This window comes from Erythrolamprus reginae, chromosome 4 (genome assembly GCF_031021105.1).
Source record: "Erythrolamprus reginae isolate rEryReg1 chromosome 4, rEryReg1.hap1, whole genome shotgun sequence".
NCBI classification, from domain to species: domain Eukaryota; kingdom Metazoa; phylum Chordata; class Lepidosauria; order Squamata; family Dipsadidae; genus Erythrolamprus; species Erythrolamprus reginae.
In genome coordinates, this window is record NC_091953.1 from 6851551 (window position 1) to 6873052 (window position 21502).

Sequence of the window (21502 nt, forward strand, 5' to 3'; positions counted from 1 at the left end):
GTAATCTAAAAGTTCTATTTTTTTTAAAAAAATGTCATGTTAGTCCCCAGTTAATTTGATTTCACACTTCAACTGCAAAGTGGCTAAAAGTACCGTATTTTCTGGAGTATAGGACGCACCGTAGTATATAAGGTTAAATAAGGTTCACAAGGGAAGTGTTTTTAATAGGAAAGTGAACACAAGAACAAAGGGACACAATCTGAAGTTAGTTGGGGGAAAGATAAAAGGCAACATGAGAAAATATTATTTTACTGAAAGAGTACCGGTAGTAGATCCTTGGAACAAACTTCCAGCAGACGTGGTTGGTAAATCCACAGTAACTGAATTTAAACATGCCTGGGATAAACATATATCCATTGTAAGATAAAATACAGGAAATAGTATAAGGGCAGACTAGATGGACCATGAGGTCTTTTTCTGCAGTCAGTCTTCTATGTTTCTAGACCTGCCTTAGTTTTTGGGGAGGAAAATAGGGAAAAGAATCTGCTTACCAGGTATTCATCTGGCTAGTGTGTCCTTAGTCTGGTGAGCTTCAGCACATTATTTTACCCCATGATTAGGGCTTTAAAAAAACTTTATTTGGAGAGAGTAACAATGAAAGAGTTTGCAAGCCAGAAAGAGCTGGGAACATTATTAACATCTGGAAATAAACATTCAGAGCAAGTAGAGCAATGGAAAAAACCCTGCAAAGACTTAGGGCTTGGAAAACATTCTTTGCAGAGAGTAACAAGGAAAGAGCTTGCAAAAGGGTAAGAGCTGATAACATCGTTAGCACCTGTTTAGGGCTGGAAAGAAACTTATTGGAGCAAGTTAGAGCAATGGAAAAAACCATGCAAAGACTTAGGGCTTGGAAAACATTCTTTGCAGAGAGAAACAATGAAAGAACCTGCAAGGTAAGAGCTGGGAAGATCCTTAGCAGCTAGTTAGGACTGGGGGGGAAAGCTACATTCAGAGTATAAGATGCACAGAAATTATCAGCCTCTTTTAGGGAGGAAAAAGTTGAGTCTTATATGAAAAAATACAGGTCTTTTTTTTAAAGTAATGGTTCCCCAAACCCCATCATGGGCTGCGATCCAATATGGTTTATTTGGAACTGGGGCACATGAATGGTGAATCAGTGTGCATGCATGCACACATCTGCACAACTCTATTTGCACAAGTCAAGCTGTTTGCACATGCCCATGTACACCTGCTACTCGCCCGATTCCCCTGCCCCCAAGCTAGCCACCAAGCCACAAAGGTTGGGGAGAGCTGTTTTACATTACACTAAAAAAATATTTTTTAAAAAAGGAATCTGTGGGAAGATTGGCACACTTTGAAAGTTTGCACACACTTCGTTGTGAGCCAATTCTTACATTAGCCTGGGATGAAAATTCATCTGTTGCAGGATGGTGAAGGTTCGAAATATTTGCAACTTCATCTGCTTGCTTCACAGATCTCTATTAGGAAATCACAAACTGCCATTTAACTTTCCAATCAGTGGCATATGCTGTCGCCACTTCTAACTGAACATTTGGCATCTTTTCAACCGAATCTTGCAGCTTCTTTGCTTTCTCTTTGATATTCTGTTTTACTTTGTATTCTTTTCCCCGCTTTGAAAGTTTTTAATACTTTCATGATTTATACAGACAAGTTAGGGTTTGCTGGGCAGATTGGGAAAAAAAATAATATTACCGCTAATGCTAAAAATATCTAAGAAGATCAGGCTATATATATCCATCCTTCCAGTTTAAGACAAGCCCACCCACCCCTCCCCATAGATGCTGAGCTTTAAAAACGATGGAAAAAAACATTTCCTTTTAGTTTTGGAAAGAAGAAGATGGACTTTTCTTCAATTCAATCAATCTCTAGGAAGGAAAAATAAAGAGAAGAAAGGTTCCAATTGAGGTTTGTATGAGGGTCTTCAAAAGAGTGGTCCTTGTGGGGGTTTTTGGTAATAACAATAACAATAATAATAATAATAATAATAGCAGCAGCAGCAACAACAACAACAACAGAGTTGGAAGAGACCTTGGAGGTCTTCTAGTCCAACCCCCTGCTTAGACAGGGAAACCCTACACGACTTCAGACAAATAGCTATATCTCCTATACCTTTCTTCTATTCCTATATCTCTTCTATTCGTTCATTGAATACCTCCGGAGCCGCCTTCTACCGCACGAATCCCAGCGGCCAATAAGGTCCCACAGAGTTGGCCTTTTCCGGGTCCCGGCGACCAAACAATGTCATTTGGCGGGCCCCAGGGGAAGAGCCTTCTCTGTGGTGGCCCCCATCCTCCGGAATCAACTCCCCCCGGAGATTAGAACGGCCCCCACCCTCCTTGTCTTTCGCAAGTTACTCAAGACCCACCTATATCGCAAGGCATGGGGGAACTAAGACATCTCCCCCAGGCTTTTTATATTTCATGTTTGGTATGTATGTGCTGTATGGTTTTTAATTATTGGGGGTTTTATATATTTTTATTATTAGATTTGTCCCATTGTTATACTGTTTCTATTATTGTTGTGAGCCACCCTGAGTCTTCGGAGTGGGGCGGCATATTATTATTATTATTATTATTATTATTATTATTATTATTTATTAGATTTGTATGCCGCCCCTCTCCGCAGTCTTGTGGCGGCTAACAGCAATGATAAAAACAATATACTAATATAATATTAAACAATATACTAATATAAATCTAATATTAAAGTTTAAAGTTTACAGAGGAATCATTGAGTCTGTCATCTGCACCTCTATAACTGTCTGGTTTGGTGCTGCAACCCAACAGGACCGACACAGACTTCAGAGGATAATCAGAATTGCAGAAAAAACAATTGCTGCCAATCTGCCTTCCATTGAGGACCTGTATACTGCACGAGTCAAAAAAAGGGCGGGTAAAATATTTACTGACCCCTCGCATCCTGGACACAAATTGTTTCAACTCCTACCCTCAAAACGTCGCTACAGAGTACTGCACACCAAGACAACTAGACACAAGAACAGTTTTTTCCCGAACGCCATCACTCTACTAAACAAATAATTCCCTCAACACTGTCAGACTTTCTACTAAATCTGCACTTCTATTCTACTAGTTTTTCTCATCATTCCTATCACCCTTTTCCTCCCATGTTGACTGTATGACTGTAACTTGTTGCTTATATCCGAAGATTTTTATTAATATTGCTTCTTCATTGCTTATTTGACCCCTATGACAATCATTAAGTGTTGTATCACATGATTCTTGACAAATGTATATTTTATTTTATGTACGCTGAGAGCATGTGCACCAAGACAAATTCCTTGTGTGTCCAATCACACTTGGCCAATAAAAAAAAAAAATTCTATTCTATTCTATTCTAAAATAACAATTTTACATTAAAAAGCCTAGAAACCCCAGTATATAAAAAAGTATACACACAAACATATCATACATACATACAATTTATTCCTATTTCTTCTATTCTTTTTTATATATACTTTTCTATGAGTATATCCTCTATAACCTTCATTTTATATTTACTATATGTATACCCAATATAACCCTCATTGTGTAATGGACAAAATCAATCAATCAATCAACAAATCTTCTTTAAAACTTCCAGGGTTGGAGCATTCACAACTTGCTGTTCCACTGAACAAATGTTCTAACTGTCAGGAAATTCCTCCTAAGTTTCTTCTCCCTTTGATTAATCATAATAACAGAGTTGGAAGGGACCTTGGAGGTCTTCTAGTCCAACCCCGTTTAGGAAAGAAACCATGCACCATTTCAGACAAATTGCTATCTAGCATCTTCTTAAAAACTCCCAGGGTTGGAGCATTTACAACTTCTGGAGGCAAGCTGTTCCACTAGTTAATTGTTCTAACTGTCAGGAGATTTCTCCTTAGTTCTAAGTTACTTCTCTCCTTGTTTAGTTTCCACCAATTGCTTCTTGTTGTGCCTTCAGAAGCTTTGGAGAATAGCTTGACTCCTTCTTCTTTGTGGCAACCCCAGAGACATTGGAAGATTGCTATCATGTCTCCCCTGGTCCTTCTTTTAATTAAACTAGAGATATGAATTTTAACACTTTATTTGACTGAAAGAGTAGTAGATGCTTGGAACAACTTCCAGCAGATGTGGTTGGTAAAACCACAGTAACTGAATTTCAACATTTATTTATTTATTTATTCATTCATTCATTAGATTTGTATGCAGCCCCTCTCCGCAGACTCGAGGCAGCTAACAACAACAATAAAACAACATGAAACATATCTAATATTAAAAATGACTAAAAGCCCTTATTAAAACCAAACATACATACAAACATACCATGCAAAAATTGTATGGGCCTGAGAGGGGGAAGGAATATCTCAGTTCCCCCATGCCTGGCGGCAGAGGTGGGTTTTAAGTAGCTTACGAAAGGCAAGGAGGGTGGGGGCAATTCTAATCTCTGGGGGGAGCTGGTTCCAGAGGGTTGGGGTCGCCACAAAGAAGGCTCTTCCCCTGGGTCCTGCCAACCAACATTGTTTGGTCGACGGGACCCGGAGAAGGCCAACTCTATGGGACCTAATCGGTCGCTGGGATTCGTGTGGTAGAAGGCAGTTCCGGAGATATTCCGGTCCGATGCCATGATAAACATATATCTATCCTAAGATAAAATACAGGAAATAGTATAAGGGCAGACTAGATGGACCAGGAGGTCATTTTCTGCCGTCAATCTTCTATGTCTCTCATTCTCTCTCTTCTTTCTCATTCTCTAAAACAGTGATTTTCAACCTTTTTTGAGCCGCGGCACATTTTTTACTTTTACAAAATCCTGGGGCACACCACCAACCAAAATGACACAAAATGACACCCTAAGACACTCTCCTCTCTCTTTCCATCCCTGTCTCCTCCCCACCCTTGTGTGTGTGTGTGTATACACACTCTTGAACCATTTCCAAAAACAGGTGAGGGCTGGGGTTTTTTCTCTCTTATTCTTTGGGTGCTTTTTATCATATGCTTTAAATCAAGAGTCTCTCTTTTGTTTCTCTCTCTTTACTCTCATTCTCTGTCTCAATCATTTTCTCATTTCTCTTTTTTCCTCCCCTTTTTGCTAATTTCTCTCTCTCTCTCCCTTCCACTCCTTTTCTCTCTCTCTCTTGCTTTCTTTCTCTTTCTTTGTCTCTCTCTTGCCTTCTTTCTCTCTCACTCTTGCTTTCTCTCTCTTTCTCTCTTTTCTTTCTCTCTCTCACTCTCTTGCTTTCTTTCTCTCTCTTTCTCTCTTTCTTTCTCTCTCTCTTTCTCACTCTCACTCTCTCAACAAAAAGTTGCGAGACCGGAACCTGAGCTTCCTTCTTCGCGGCACACCTGACTATGTCTCGCGGCACACTGGTTGAAAAACACTGCTCTAAAAACACTTTCCCTCTGAACCTTATTTAACTCTTTAACATATTTAAATGTTTCGATCCTGTCCCCCCTTTTCCCTTCTGTCCTCCAAACTATGCAGATTGAGTTCAGGAAGTCTTTCCTGATAAGTTTTATACTTAAGACCTTCCACCATTTTTATAGCCCGTTTTTGGACCCGTTCAATTTTATCCATATCTTTTTGTAGATGAGTTCTGTTTGGAACCCATATTGCATCTCAGACATTAACACCCTTGAAAATATCCAAAGATACTTCACCAGAAGAGCCCTTCACTCCTCCACTAGAAATAGAATTCCCTACTAGGCTAGACTTTCAATCCTGTGCCTAGAAAGTTTAGAACTAAGACGCCTTAAACAAGATCTAAGTATTGCCCACAAGATCATATGCTGCAACGTCCTGCCTGTCGGTGACTACTTCAGCTTCAACCACAACAACACAAGAGCACTCAACAGATTTAAACTTAATATTAACCGCTCTAAACTTGACTGTAAAAAATATGACTTCAGTAACCAAGTTGTCGAAGCGTGGAACTCATTACCGGACTCCATAGTGTCATCCCCAAACCCCCAACACTTTACCCTTGGATTATCCACAGTTGACCTCTCCAGATTCCTAAGAGGTCAGGAAGGGGCGAGTACAAGTGCACTAGAGTGCCTTCCGTCCCCTGTCCTTTTGCTCTCCTATATCTCCTATACCTTTCTTCTATTCCTATATCTCTTCTTCTATTCTTTCATTGATATGTTCTATTACTATATCTTCTTTTCTATTAGATATATTTTACTATGAGTATCTCCTCTATAACCTTCATCATGTATTTTACTATGTGTAAATAGATATACATCCACTAAAACCCTCATTGTGTATTGGACAAAATAAATAAATAAAAAATAAAATAAAAGGCAAATTATGTCCCATTGGGTTGATTGCTTTTTGCTGGCTTCTCTTATGCTGCAACTTTGTGGCTGCAAGTCTTTTCCCCCTTCGGAACTCCCCGCCACTGGATAAAGCCATGATTTAAAAGGGGGGAAGAATGTTTTGCGACGAAAGGGGCTCGAGAGGAAGCCGCCCAGCTCTTTCTGCCTTACCTTCTGGGCGAAATAGCAAGTGCGGTAAGCGCGAAGCCCCAAGAGCCGGGAGGCATCGGGACGGGAAACCGTGTGGAGGCGAGGATGGGCGAAGATGCTCCGGCCGCGCCCGAAATCACCGACCCAGGCAAGGCAGAAGAGCCACCCGCCCCACAGCCCCGCAGACACCCGCATGACCACGAAGTGACCGTCTGAAATCAAGACTGCCGCGGTTTCTGTCCTATTTATACCCGGGTTGCGGGAAGGAGGCGGGACCGAAAGTCGTCTTACTCCGCCCAGAGCCCGGGACGGACAAATGAGCGGCTCCTCTCTAAAAGAAGCCACGCCTTCCACTCGACTATTCGAGTGAGCCTTCGGAGGCTTCCTGCGATTGGTTGCTGCCTGAGGCGAAAGCGAAGGCTGTGCCCTTTTTATCCTCCCCCAGCCCCCGTCGTGGTTGCTACGGCAAAGGGAGAAGCGGCGAAGCCCTCCGATTGGCTTAGAAACGGGAGAATGGGCGGGGCTAGGGGAGAAATTGAGTTGAGGCGGGAAAAAAGTAGTGGGCGGGCGTTTGAACAGCTGTCCTCCTCGCTCCTCGCTGATTGGCGCGTAGGAAGAAAATAACCCGATGCCGTCACTTCCGTTCTGAACCTCGAGATAGTTTCCGGAAGAAGCGGTGTCCCTGTTGGAAGGTGTGTTTCTATTATTCAAAGGCAGCGGTGGGTGAATAGTCGCCTCAATTACCTCATAAGTATTATTATGATTATTATTATTAGTAGTAGTAGTAGTAGTAGTAGTAGTAGTAGTATTGTTATTAGTATTATTAATAGTAGTACTAATATTAGTATTAGTATTGTTATTGTATTAGTATTACTAATATTAGTATTATATTATTAGCATTATTAGTATTAGTATTACTAGTATTGTTATTATTATATTAGTATTATTAATAGTATTACTATTATCATTATTAGTTTGTTAGTATTGGTATTACTAGTATTAGTATTGTTCTATTAGTAGTAGTAGTAGTATTACTAGCATTAGTATTGTTATTATATTGGTATTATTAATAGTATTACTAATATTAGTATTATATTATTAGTAGTATTAGAATTACTAGTACTATTAGTAGTGTTGTAAGTATTAGTAGTATTGCAGGTTCCAGTTTTGAGTAGGAACCTGAATAATTCCATGATTAATTACTTTTAAATGCTAAACCAGGTTCTTTCGTTAAAAGAAAAAGAGGAAGGCAGAGGATAAGATGGTTAGATGGTGTTGTTGACTCCGCGTCATAGGCAGAAATGGGGCCAGGGCCATCTGACAGTTATCAGCTACCTTAGAAGTTGGAGATAAGTGGGACTGAAGAACAGCTGGAGCCTGTTCCCAATGTGCTCATGTACAGAGTTGCCAGTTGAAGAGAACAGCTAAGGACCAAGGGTCGACTTGGAAGTAAGGCCACAGGTGGACAATGAATGGCCCCTTCCATAGTGAATAAAAGAGGAGCTAAAGGGGGGCTGTTTGCAGAAGACAATTCGTTCCTGCATTCTTGCCAAGAATCGTGAGGTCTCAAAGATATCGGCCTGGCCACTCCAAGCCTGATAAAGCTCAGTAATTATGAACTATCTTGAAAGATGGGAGAGGAAAGACTCTGCTGGAGAGGAATTCAATGTAAATCAAATAAAAGGGGTTTATTGGGACAAGGACTTGGCTTTCTGCTGCTGGGGAAGCCTAGGTCAGAACACCCAGTGAGTTAGCCAACAAATAAACATTTGGTGTAAGGTGTTTCTAGGGTAAGAACTATTTCCATTGTATAACTGCATACACGGGGTTATCTAAAACTGTATTTTTTTTGCCCTGCTCTCATAGATAATTGTGAAAGCACATGAATGGTGGACACTTCCTGGTAGCCTCTGTGATTTCCATCCAGAACAAAAGCTTTGTGTATCCATCATGTCACAGTTGCTTTTCCAAAGTATCACTGCAATTCAAACGGTATGCTCCCTCTCAAGAATTATGGTTAGTCCTCAACTTATACCAGGGGTGTTAAAATTGATTTCATCAAGGGCATTATCAAGATTGTGTTTGACTTGGGAAGGGCGCGTGGCCAGCTCAACTTCACTCTGGTCAGGGGGCTGCTGTGATGATGGCCTGAGCAGTCTGACTGGAAAAAACGGGCTCCCTGTTAAAATTTGTTGCAAAATCAAAACCAGGAGCACACACAGATGATTTATTCAGCACTAACTTCTTTGTAAACATAACAGGTGAATTTACAATATCAGCAGAGTTCTTCTTCAAGCAGTTACAGACAGAGAACAGTTAGTTTCATTTCAGCAGAGAGCGCAGAGTGGAGAGTGCAGCCACAACTAGCCTTAAGCTTCGCAGTTTAGATTCTCTGCACAGACTCAGATCTGTTTAGCTTCCATTGGATGATTTGGTTGCTATGCCTATTCATTTGCTGATGGAAGCAAAGAAATCACCGAAAATAGGCAAAATCTCATGCACGAGAGCGTCCTTGCGTGAGATTTTGCTTGCTATGCATTCGCAGAAGCCAAATCTCGCGTGGGTCCATGCATCGGTGGCACGGAAATGCATGCGCATCTCCCTTTCCGCTACCGGTGCCCCGATCCCAGCCGTACTGGCTGTGACCCATTAGCGGAAGAGAGCAAGGAAGAAGAGGGGAAGGGAAAAGGGAAGGAAAGAAAGAGAGTGGGGGGGGGGTTTGAGGGAAGTCCTGCATTAACACTTGGCCACCCCAGGTCCCCCCCCCCCCCGACACCAGTGATCTCGAGCTGGCCACGCCCAACCCGGCCCTCTGCGCCCCTCAATGAAAATCGAATTTGACAGCCCTGCCTTAGGCCTACTGCAACAGTGAGACTTTTCATGTGATCCTACAACATGTTGCAGAAACGTGGGCTTCCTAGATTCGCCCACGTTTCTGCAACACTCCGTGGCCTGCATTGGCTGCAGTTTCCGGTCACAATTCAAAGTGTTGGTTATGACCTTTAAAGCCCTACATGGCATTGGACTAGAACCACCTGCTACCGCACGAATGCCAGCAACCGAGTTGCCTTCTCCGGGTCCCGTCGACCAAACAATGTCGTTTGGCGGGCCTCAGGGGAAGAGCCTTCTCTGTGGCAGCCCCGGCCCTCTGGAATCAACTCCCCCTTGGAGATTAGAACTGCCCCCACACTCCTTGTCTTTCGTAAATTACTCAAGACCCATCTATACCGCCAGGCATGGGGGAGTTGAGACACCTTTCCCCCAGGCTTTTTTATATTTATGTTTGGGTATGTATATGTTGTTTGCTTTTTAAATATGATAGGATTTTATGTGCTTTTTAATATTAGATTTGTTTTTGATGGAATATTGTTTTTATTATTGTTGTGAGCCGCCCCGAGTCTTCGGAGAGGGGCGGCATACAAATTAATAAATTGAATTGAATTTAATTTAATTTAAATCCCTTCATTGTCTTTCTTTTGTCAGATACAATTGCCGGAAGTGTGGTGGTTCGGGCGACACCAAAGAGGCAAACTACAGATACCGACTTTCGCTGGAGGTAGCCGACACTTGTGATGTTTTTAAGGTCACAGTATTTGGAAGCTGCTTAGATGCCTATTTTGGAGTTACAGCGAAAGGCCTGCAAAGGTAAAGAAAGGAATTGCTTCGCCGAGAAGCGTGAGCCTGCTCCTTCCATCTATTTGAGTGATATAATTATATCTCAGAACAGTTGCTGTTCAGTTTGCTGCCTGGATACCAAGCTGGTGTATATTAATAATGGCAATTAAATTCGCAGAGCTATAACATTTGTGGCAGGGTTAGTGTGTTCAATGAAAAAACATTCTCAACTTGAGTCTATAAACTCTTCGAGATCACATTTCCCTGAATTCATGATTAACCTGGGGAAAATTACCCCTCACCTTTCTCATCTCTTTTATAGGAACATTGGAATATGTTCATTAACACCAATTCTGTATAGCAAAAGAAAATGTAACTATTGGATTCCTGCCCAGAACATTTAAATTCTGTACTGAAAATGAGTTACAGGCAGGTAATAATTTTTCCCAACAGCTTAAGGTTGTCCAGTTTATTTAAAATATTTGACAGATTTGATAATTGCTGTTGCAGAGAAAGTCGAGCAACAGATAAAGAATAAGGGATTTTTAAGAATATTGCCAGAAACCAGTAAATTTTTCCTATCTTATTGTAACTAGGTTCACCCAGCCTTTGTGCTTTGCTCACAAGTAAAATGTCCTTGGGTTTTTTTTTAAGTTTTTAAAAATTTTTATACATCTCATGTCATGAATGGTTTGTTTTCTGGGTTTCATACATATCAATGCAAATAATCATAACATTCTTAATAATTATAATTTATTTTCATTTCTAATTTTAACACATAATGTCTGCTATCATCTGTCAGTTATAACCCTTCTCATAATTCTATCACAATTCTACCATTTTAATATCTATTTTTTTCTCTTTTCTTCCTTATATTTCTTTCTCTATTTTATCCCTCTTTTCCCCCCTTCTCCTATCATTCAAATAATCAAAGACATGATCTTTCCTTTTTTCATTATTCATTTTTTCTGTGTATCAATCATAATCCATTCTCTGGCTTTTCTTTATTGCTCACAATTTTTATGTATATATTTTCTCCAATTCTTCATTCCTTGTAATCTTACTATTAATACAAGCTAATTTTTCCATTTATACAATTCTAGTAATACTATAAATTACTTTGCTACATTCCTAATCAATATTCAAAAGTAATGTTTATCTCTTACACTACATAGTTATTCAACTTGCATAATTCTAATATTCGTAAACATTATTAAAAAGCTTTCATAAAATGTTTTGCTTCATACTCCCTTTCTTTTCATTCCCCTTTATCCCACATCTTTCATCCTCACCCAAATTTTTAATCATCTCTTGTTTTTAGGTTGTATCCCATACACTTCTTTCAGATCATTTTTTCATCTGCTTTTAAATCTGTATTTTGACTGTACAGTAGTCTCTAACTTTCTCCCCTTGTCTTTTCCCCTTGTTCTTTTGTTCTATGACTACCTGTTCCAGCCCCTTCTTTTCTCCAACTATCTTGCTGATTCTCCCTTTTCTTTTTCATGTCTTCTAAAATATTTTCCTTCTGCAATAATCCCCTTTTCACCATTAATTTTACTATTATCCTCCCATTATTATCTTCTTGTTGATTTCCCAATTCTGTTGTCTCCTCCACTCTTTCAGGTTTTTCCATTCTTTCTTTGTAGTTCTGATCTATACTTGTTATTCCTTGTATTATATTTTCCAGTTTTTACTCTATACCAGTGGTTCTCAACCTAGGGGTCGGGACCCCTTTGGGGTTGAATAACCGTTTCATAAGGGTTGCCTAAAACAAATTTCCCATGGTGTTCTATTCTGACACGTTGGAACATATTTTTACAATCCGACCAATCAGGTGTTTACAGCGGGAGTGTCCCTCTGGCCTTCCTGCCAATCATCTTAAAGCTCTATTGGGAGAATTGGCGGTAAACTTATGGTTGGGGTCACCATAACATAAGGAATTGTATTAAGGAGTCGTGGCATTAGAAAAGTTGAGAACCACTGCTCTATATAATCCATACCACCAGATACTTCCATCATCTCCTTACTTTGTTTTCTTACGATATCCTTAATGTCTTGGTATGTGTTCTGTCAGGCTCTCTGGTAGACTCCTCCCAAAAATTCACAGGTACAAATTTCAGACACACACACGTTTGAAAATTCAAAACAATGTTCTTTATACTGAAAATTCACTTAACCTAAGCCCTCTTTTGGTATAGCAAAAAGCACTCGTCTCCAAACAAACTGGTAATTTGTACAAGTCCCTTATCAGTTCTGTGATACTTAGCTTGCAGCTGTGAGGCAATTCACAGTCCTTCTTCTTTCACAAAGTGAAACACACTTTGCTCTGGTTTAGTTTCAAAGCGGGGAAAAATCAGCACACAAAAGGTCAAAGTCAGTAAAGCAGTCATGAAACACAACGATCAGATAATCCTCCACAATGGCCAAACCCACAGGCTGCTATTTATACCAGCCTCACTAATTACCCCAGCCCCACCCAACCACAGGTGGCCTCATTTTCTTTGATAATAATCTCTCAGTTGTTGTTGCCTATGCATCGCTCTCCGCATGCGTGGCTGTATCATTAACTCTTGTACTGAATCCAAGGAGGAGCTAGATAATTGATCTCCTTCTAAGCTGTCTGCCACACTCTCCTCCTCCCTGTCACTCATGTCTTCTTGGTCAGAGGAGCCTTCATCATCAGATTCCACGGGGGGGGGGGGGCAAAACAGGCCTGCAGCATGTGGATGTCTCCCCCACATCCACAGTCCTTGGGGCAGGAGCTGGCCCAGAGCTAACCACAACAGTATGTCTGCTCCATATCTTCATCTCTACTTATTTCCATTTTACAGTCAGACCAATTTTAAAAGAAGAATCCAGGGGCTCCTCCATGCTTCTTCCAATCTATTTTATTTGCTTAGCAATTTTGTCCAACAAAAGTAAAAATTCCCAAAGTTGCAGAGTTCTCCTCTTAGCACCAGATGCAATCACCTTTATTTGCTCAGCAGTTTTGTATTTTTGAGGTTTAAAGTAAATTTGAAGTAAATCCTTATAATCCAACAAAGATAAAATATACCCATAGGTGTACAATTTTCCTCTTAGCATCAGATGGCGCTCTTGATTCACCTTGACATTGCTTCTCTGTGTAATTTTAGTAATCCAGTTTTAATTATTTTAAATTGTTAATCCAATAAATGGGTGAACAAATAGCAATAAAATGTAATAGTCATAAAAAATATAAACCAAGTCCAGGTCAAATTCCTGTATTTTTATTTTAAAAATACACTGTTCAAAAAAATAAAGGGAACACCTATACAACACAATATAACTCCAAGTAGATCAAACTTCTGTGAAATCAAACTGTCCATTTAGGAAGCAACACTGATTGACAATCAATTTCACATGTTGTTCTGCCCATTCAACTTTGTACAGAACAAAGTATTCAAGGAGAATATTTCACATCTAGGATGTGTTATTTGAGTGTTCCCTTTATCTTTTTGAGCAGTATATTTTTTCATTGTCACATCTGCACTTTGAGAGTTCAAGTTTTGACTTAGTTTTCTTTAAAATATTTTTGTTCTTCAATATGGCTTTATTTTTTTATAAATGTGCTTATTCTGCCACTAGCAAATAGTTCTAGTGTGCTTCCCCCTCATATTTTGAGGGGAAGTTTTCAGAGACAATCGTTCAATTATTGGGGTATGAACTTAGTAGTGTAGGCTGTAGGGTTATCTTTTCAGAGGTTTTACCTGTATATAACGAACAAAAAGGGAAAGGCCAATGTGTAGCAGAGTTTAATGTGTGTGGCTAAAGGAGTGATGTAAAAGGGAAGGCTTTGGTTTCATTAGCCATTATGTCTGCAGCTGGTCCAATGAAAAACTGTACAAAAGAGAGGCTTTGCATCCATCAAAGAAAGGGACTGAGCTACAGTGGTACCTCTACCTAAGAATGCTTCTACACTTACGAACCTTTCTAAATAAGAACCGGGTGTTCGAGATTTTTTTGCCTCTCCCCACTAACCATTTTCTACTTACAAACCTGAGCCTCCGAAACTGTAACCAGAAAAGGTGAGGAGAAGCCTCCATGGGGCCTCTCTGGGAATCTCCTGGGAGGAAACAGGGCCGGAAAAGGTGGGGAGAACCCTCTGTGGGGCCTCTCTAGGAATCTCCTGGGAGGAAACAGATCCGGAAAAAGCAGGGAGAAGCCTCCGTGGGGCCTCTCTAGGAACTCCTGGGAGGAAACAGGGCCGGAAAAGGCGGGAAGAAGCCTCCATGGGGCCTCTCTGGGAATCTCCTGGGAGGAAACAGGGCCGGAAAAGGCAGGGAGAAGCTTCTGTGGGGCCTCTCTGGGAATCTCCTGGGAGGAAACAGGGCCGGAAAAGGCAGGGAGAAGCTTCTGTGGGGCCTCTCTAGGAATCTCCTGGGAGGAAGCAGTGCCGGAAAAGGCAGGGAGAAGCTTCTGTGGGGCCTCTCTAGGAATCTCCTGGGAGGAAGCAGGGCCGGAAAAGGCAGGGAGAAGCTTCTGTGGGGCCTCTCTAGGAATCTCCTGGGAGGAAACAGGGCCGGAAAAGGCAGGGAGAAGCTTCTGTGGGGCCTCTCTAGGAATCTCCTGGGAGGAAGCAGGGCCGGAAAAGGCAGGGAGAAGCTTCTGTGGGGCCTCTCTAGGAATCTCCTGGGAGGAAACAGGGCCGGAAAAGGCAGGGAGAAGCTTCTGTGGGGCCTCTCTAGGAATCTCCTGGGAGGAAGCAGTGCCGGAAAAGGCAGGGAGAAGCTTCTGTGGGGCCTCTCTAGGAATCTCCTGGGAGGAAGCAGGGCCGGAAAAGGCAGGGAGAAGCTTCTGTGGGGCCTCTCTAGGAATCTCCTGGGAGGAAACAGGGCCTCCACCCTCCCTGTGGTTTCCCCAATGACACACATTATTTGCTTTTACATTGATTCCTGTGGGAAAAATTGCTTCTTCTTACAAACTTTTCTACTTAAGCACCTGGTCATGGAACGGATTAAGTTCGTAAGTAGAGGCACCACTGTACTTGATATTAAATTAAGGTCACCATTAAGACAAGAGTGGGCGGGAGGGCTGGTTCCACATGGAGACACCATTTTTTAAAAATAGCCAAAAATTAGTGGATTCATACCGGTGCGGCTCTCTGGACCACACCGGTAGTAACCCACCACTGCCTACCAGACATCAGGAAGGCCTGTGCGTATGCACGGGGGCAGTGGGGGGGATGTGCATGTGTGGGGGGGAGAAGGGGTGTGGGCACACCCATAGACCCCCTTTTGGGTTTTTCAAATTTTTAAAATGTTATTATTTTAAAAAGCTACAAACGTAATGTACAGTGGTACCTCTACTTAAGAACTTAATTCGTTCCGTGACCAGGTTCTTAAGTAGAAAAGTTTGTAAGTAGAAGCAATTTTTCCCATAGGAATCAATTTAAAAGCAAATAATGCGTGCAAACCCATTAGGAAAGAAATAAAACCTCGGAATTCGGGTGGGAGGAGGAGGAGGAAGAGGAGGAGGACAGTCGCTGCCCAGAGCGAATGGAGAAGATGGATTTATGATCTTTTCTCTGGGTGCTGGCAGAGGTTTAAACCCTCTCCAAGCGCCTTTGTTCGCTCTGGGCTGCCAAAGCCTCCTTAAGCGCCACCGAAAGGCTCCTCTGGCAGCCCAGAAAAGCCCGAGATGGCCGGGATTAAAGGGGGAATGGCAGAAAACTGTCCGGAACTTTGTGCTGCTCTCAAATTTCCTGGGAATTTTTTCCAGTCTCGGGTTCTTAAGTAGAAAATGGTTCTTAAGAAGAGACAAAAAAATCTTAAACACCCGGTTCTTATCTAGGAAAGTTCTTAAGTAGAAGCGTTCTTAAGTAGAGGTACTACTGTACTGTATTTACAAATATAATTTACAATATATATATAATCATAATAGTAGTAGTAAAACAGGCAAGCAAGTCATCAAAAAGGTACAAAAAAGCAGACAAAAAACAAAGACAAAACAAAAAAAACTGCACCATTTAAAAAGAGAGAAATACTGTATCTTATCTTAACCAAAAAAGGTTCACCCATCACTGCCCTAGAGAAATTGGGTTGTTTAAATGGGTGCCTCGAAATCCTGATTTCAAGAACTTGGGCTGGGTTTTTTAAAGGGCTTGTGGGAGATGTTCACAAGGTACATGAAACATTTCTGTTTGTTTATTTGCTTGCTTGGTTTCCTGAGTTATAACGTGTTTTTTTTTAAATGAGTTGTGATAGTGTTATTAAATTAGAAATTCAATTATTCTCCGTCAAGGTACATCGAAGAGCTGACCCATGAAGCAGGAGAGGACGAAAACGAAGGCGTGTTTGGTGCACTGTTTCATGCCGTCGAAACTTGCTTTGTTGGGAAGAAGTTTGTCTTCAGGATTAAGGTGACGGTTGTGCTCGGAATAAACCTTTTTAGGAAACATGCAATTTAAGCATGACTGATCATTTACGTTGTTGGGCAAGCTTCTGGGTGTGCCTGGTCAGGTTTCTGCTTTAAACTATGGGCGTCCTCGTAATTGGCATTTAAGAGGCTGAAATAACAGTGCCAGTAATTGGAACGTTGATCCTATCTCGGTCCAGCTGCACCTTCCCATGTTTATCATGTTGTGTCCCAAATTGTACAGAGCTATCATCTTCGTGCATAACATGCTGGCTCTGTTAAAAAGTGCTATTGCTAACATGTTGTAAGGTGCCTGAATCTAAGGAGAAGGGCGGCATTAAAAAATGAAGGAAGGAAGGAAGGAAGGAAAGAAGAAAGAAAGAAAGAAAGAAAGAACTGTTAAATGCTATAAATCAGGTGTGTGAAACTCAATTTCATTGAGGGCCACATCAGGGTTGTGTTCGACCTTGAGGTGGCCATGGCCAGCTTGATATCCGAGTCCTCAGAGAGGGGTGGCGCACCAGGTAGAGTGCAGTACTGCAGGCCACTAAAGCTGACTGCTAGATCTGCAGGTCAGCGGTTCAAATCTCATCACCGGCTCAAGGTTGACTCAGCCTTCCATCCTTCCGAGGTGGGTAAAATGAGGACCCGGATTGTGGGGGGCAATAGGCTGGCTCTGTTTAAAAAAGTGCTATTGCTAACATGTTGCAAGCCACCCTGAGTCTAAGGAGAAGGCGGCATAAAAAATAAATAAGTAAGTAAATATCACTCGGCAAAGCTTTGTTTTCAGCCGCAACAGCTTCCTGCAGCTCTCGACCAGCGAAAACAGAATTCGGGCCGTGTACAGCATGCCTGGGCTCCGTTTTCGGCTGCAACAGCCTCCCTGAGCTGCATTTTCACTGGCAGAAGACTGCAAGTGGTCATCATGGCCAAAAACGGAACCTGGGGAGGCTACAGTCCATTTTCTCTGACAGAAGGATGCCAGGAGGCTCCATTTTAGAAATGTAGAAACAGAAGATTGACAGCAGAAAAACACCTCCTGGTCCATCTAGTCTGCCCTTATACTATTGCCTGTATTTTATCTTAGGATGGATATATGTTTATCCCAGGCATGTTTAAATTCAGTTACTGTGCATTTACCAACCACGTCTGCTGGAAGATTGTTCCAAGCATCTACTACTATTTCAGTGAAATAATATTTTCTCACGTTGCTTCTGATCTTTCCCCCAACTAAGCTCAGATTGTGTCCCCTTGTTCTTGTGTTCACTTTCCTATTAAAAACACTTCCCTCCTGGACCTTATTTAACCCTTTAACATATTTAAATGTTTTGATCATGTCCCCCCTTTCCCTTCTGTCCTCCAGACTATACAGATTGAGTTCATTAAATTTTTTCGCTGGCAGGGGCACCGTGAGCCAGTCGTTTATAGTTTCCAGGGTGGCTTCACGGGCCAGATCAAAGCACCCCACGGGCCGGATCCAGTCCATAGGCCTTGAGTTTGACACCTCTGGCATAAACCCTCTCCAGGAGTCAGCAAGTCTGCTCAAGATCCCCATTGACAATTGGTGGCCCACTGTGTGACACAGAGCTCCCCCCAGATATCAGAGTTGCCCCCACCCCCCTTGCCTTTCGCAAGCTCCTTAAAACCCACCTCTGTCGTCAGGCATGGGGGAATTGAAATTTCTCTTCCCCCTAGGCTTATAGAATTTATACATGGTATGCTTGTATGAATGAGTGGTTTTTTAAATTGGGGTTTTTTAGATTGTTTTTAATATTAGATTTGTTTACATTGTCTTTTTATATTGTTGTTAGCCGCCCCGAGTCTTCGGAGAGGGGCGGCATACAAATCTAATAAATAATAATAATAATAATAATAATAATAATAATAATAATAATAATAATAATAATGCTGGACTCGATGGGCTTTGGCCTGATTCAGCATGGCTCTTCTTAGGTTCTTATTGTTGTGAGCTGCCCCGAGTCTTCGGAGAGGCGGCGAGCATATCTAATAATATATAATAATAATAATAATAATAACTTATTTTAGTTGTTTGTTTTGGTTTTGTTTTTGGTGTTGGACAATCCCTATGTTGTCCCTTCTGACAACTTATTGCAAAATGGCCACCAAGCAGAGAGAAGCTCTGAAAGTACCTCACCCCGGGCTTGTGGGATACACCGTTATCCACTATATCGAGCAGCAGCGAAGTTCTCTGTTTAAGCAGAGTGATGGGGCTTTACGGCCTCCGGATCACGTCCTGGCGCCTGATCACCCAAGCGGAGAATTCAACGGCCTCCATCTCTCTGACGATTTGGATGTGACTCAATCAAGTCGCAGGGATGGTTTCTTAAGCCTCTGGCCTTACTCGTTCGGACTTACTTGGTCGTCCACCTCATCGGAAGACACAGAACATTCTGCAGCCTTATATGCACGTAAAGCCAGCTTGGTAAAGCGAGAAGATGGATTTATGATATCACACAACCAATCGGTTTATGGTATCAGGGCCCAAGCGTTGACGCAGGATAAGGGGGATGTACATGAAGGTAGGAAGTCTGGTCTCACCTCTAGGGACGAACTAGGAAGTAGTCCTTTCGCAAAAGGCAAAGATGTCGATATATCGGAAGGCCCCTTGGCATTAGAGCAGAAAGATTCTTCGTGCAAAATTAGCATCCAGTCCAGCTATGGTCTAGCAAATCCCCGGCGCCCTTTGCCCCGCCAGAGACCTAAGGACCACCTTGCTTCCTCCTCTTCTGATGCTACAGGTGGTGTAACTGCTCCAGAAACCACCTCCTTGATTGAATTTCTTGCCAAACTTGACGACCACAGCTCCCCTGCCAATCTCCCAAGCGGTCAAGGGCAGCATGCTGCGTTGGTTCTCTGTGAAAAATCAGGCGAAAATAAAGAGAACGAGCTGCCTGCAGAAAAACCAGACTGTTTTTGGAGAGGAAGGGTCCCGCGGGTGGGTTCCAGTTGCCCCGAGGCTAATTTTGATGCTTCGGCAGATCTGTTTGACATTAGCACTGGGGGATCAATGAAAAACAGCCCAGTGACGTTGTGCAGGCCCCAGATAATCACATTGTCGACTGGCACGCCGACCTCAATCTGTAGAACATCAGAATCCATGCCAAGGCAAGGTAAGGGCAATGCTAGGTGGACTGCTACCCATTTGGCGTTACCGTTCTATGATACAACGGATGTCTCAGTCCCCCAAACAAGTACTCCGATTGCTGGCTCCGGGTTCAAGCCGGAATGCAGCCTGGTGGGTACCCTAGACTTCACTCCTGGTCCCTGCTCTGTTCCCCTTGCAAGGTCTTCTCATCCAGAGAACCTGCCTGCAGGGGAAGGGCCCCTTCTAAGCCAACTGCCCCTGAATAAATTGCCTTGGGACAAGGCCAGGTGTCAAAGGTCTAGGCTCTCTTCTAAAAACTCTTTAGTGAGACAGCTCGTCAGCAAATTCTCGCCGTTCACAAGGTCCAGCAATGCAGAAGCTGACACGGACAGCCCGTGTGGACTTCGGAGTCATCCCTCGGCCCAAGTTGGTGGCCAAGAAGTGACTCCTCCCTCGGGGAAAGTCCAAGATCAGGACGTAAAATCGTGGCGAAGGAAGAGGACGAAAAGCTTCACCAGGCTTCACAGTGACAGTGGAGTTATGGAGGAGTTTCCTCTATCTGAAAAGCAAGGAGGATCCTGGAGTCCAAGAAATATTTCCAAATTAGCCAAGGTCAGATTTCTTCCTAAAAAGCAACCGAGAGAAGCTGGTGTCGAAGGCCAACTTTTGCGTCAACGGAGAACAATGCTTGGCCTTCCAGTCCTCGACGAATCGCCTGGGCAACCACCTTTGGTAGACTTCAGTAGACCTAACCTACCACCTACACCTTCACCCGTGCCTCATATCGCAGACTGGTCTTCTGAACTCTTCTCCAGTCATGAAGAGCTGTCCAACTTGGAGGCCACTGAATCACGGCCAACCTCTTGAAGACACCTTGGATTTTGGAATAACGTCTTTTTGGTCACAGTTGTACTTGAAGTGCCACTTCAATATAGTTGTAAATTTGGGCTTGTGACACCAAAAGATTAGGTTTTTTAAAAAGAAATTACACTGGTACCTCGACATACGAGTTTAATTCGTTCCAGACCCGAGCTCGTAAGTCAATAAACTCGCATCTCGAACGAATACCTTTAGACTTTGTTTTTCGCGCTGAGATAACTGGAAGCAAGGAATTCTTGCGCCACCTAGTGGAAGCTCGGCTCGTATGCCGAATTTGAGCTCGGGTGTCGAACAGAAATTTTGCTCGCGTCTCGGCTTGTAACTTGGAATACTCGCATGTGGAGCAGCTCGTATCTAGAGGTACTACTGTATACTGTATAATGCCCCTGATGGCGAACCTATAGCATGTGTGCTGGAAGTGATGCACACACAACGGTGGGCTACGAGCCAGAACGCTAATGCGCTCACCGCCATGGGTCGTAAGTTCTTGCGGGGCTAGAACCACTTTGCTGCTGCACCTGTGGAGGTAGCAAAATCATGCACGGAGCCACAGGTGCGCCCGTGTTTTGGCATGCGCGGAAGCAAAAAAACACCTCGCCGAAACACGGGTGCAACTGCGGCTCCGTGCGTGATTTTGCTACCTACACAGGTGCAGCAGCAAAATCGCGCTGGCCCCGCAAGAACTTACGAGCCGCCGCCCCAAGTGCAGTTTAGCATTCCGGCTAGCAGCCCACCGCTGTGCACAGAGCTATCTCTCCAGGCATGCAAATCTGTTGCTCTTCTGGGTTCTGGTGCGCCAGCCATCTTGTCTTCATATACATCGGAGCCCCGGAAATTGGAAGAGCGCCACCTGGTGCACATCCGCGTGCCAGGAAAATTATCTTCCAATTTCCTGAATGCCCATGTGCACAGGTCAGGTCTTTGTTGGTTTCATGTGCGCCAGAAACCAGAAGACCAGATGGCTGGTGCGCATGCATGTGCCAAAAACTGGAGGATCGTGTTCCCGGTACGCGCATGCGCACCAGTCAGTTGTTCTTCTGGTTTCCAGCATATGCGCACCCTCATTTCGGCATTCAGTAGTGAAAAGGATTGCCAACAA

The 21502-nt window shown here is 42.8% G+C and overlaps 2 protein-coding genes across 2 annotated transcripts in view; one reads left to right on the forward strand and one right to left on the reverse strand.

Annotated features, from left to right (window-relative positions):
- Positions 1-6664, reverse strand: part of PRCP (prolylcarboxypeptidase) — a 53291-nt gene extending 46627 nt beyond the window's left edge. Inside the window, exon 1 of the mRNA XM_070751626.1 lies at positions 6450-6664. Within this exon, the coding sequence (XP_070607727.1) occupies positions 6450-6623 (174 nt within the window). The 5' untranslated portion in view covers positions 6624-6664. The remainder of the gene's footprint in view (positions 1-6449) is intronic.
- A 371-nt stretch (positions 6665-7035) lies between these two features.
- DDIAS (DNA damage induced apoptosis suppressor) lies at positions 7036-20989 on the forward strand. The gene is given in 6 exon segments (XM_070751629.1): positions 7036-7147; positions 8295-8420; positions 9912-10073; positions 16305-16431; positions 18465-18556; positions 18558-20989. Coding segments are annotated over 5 exon segments (2325 nt in total). The 5' UTR covers positions 7036-7147; positions 8295-8310; the 3' UTR covers positions 20392-20989.
- Positions 20990-21502: the final 513 nt, after the last annotated feature.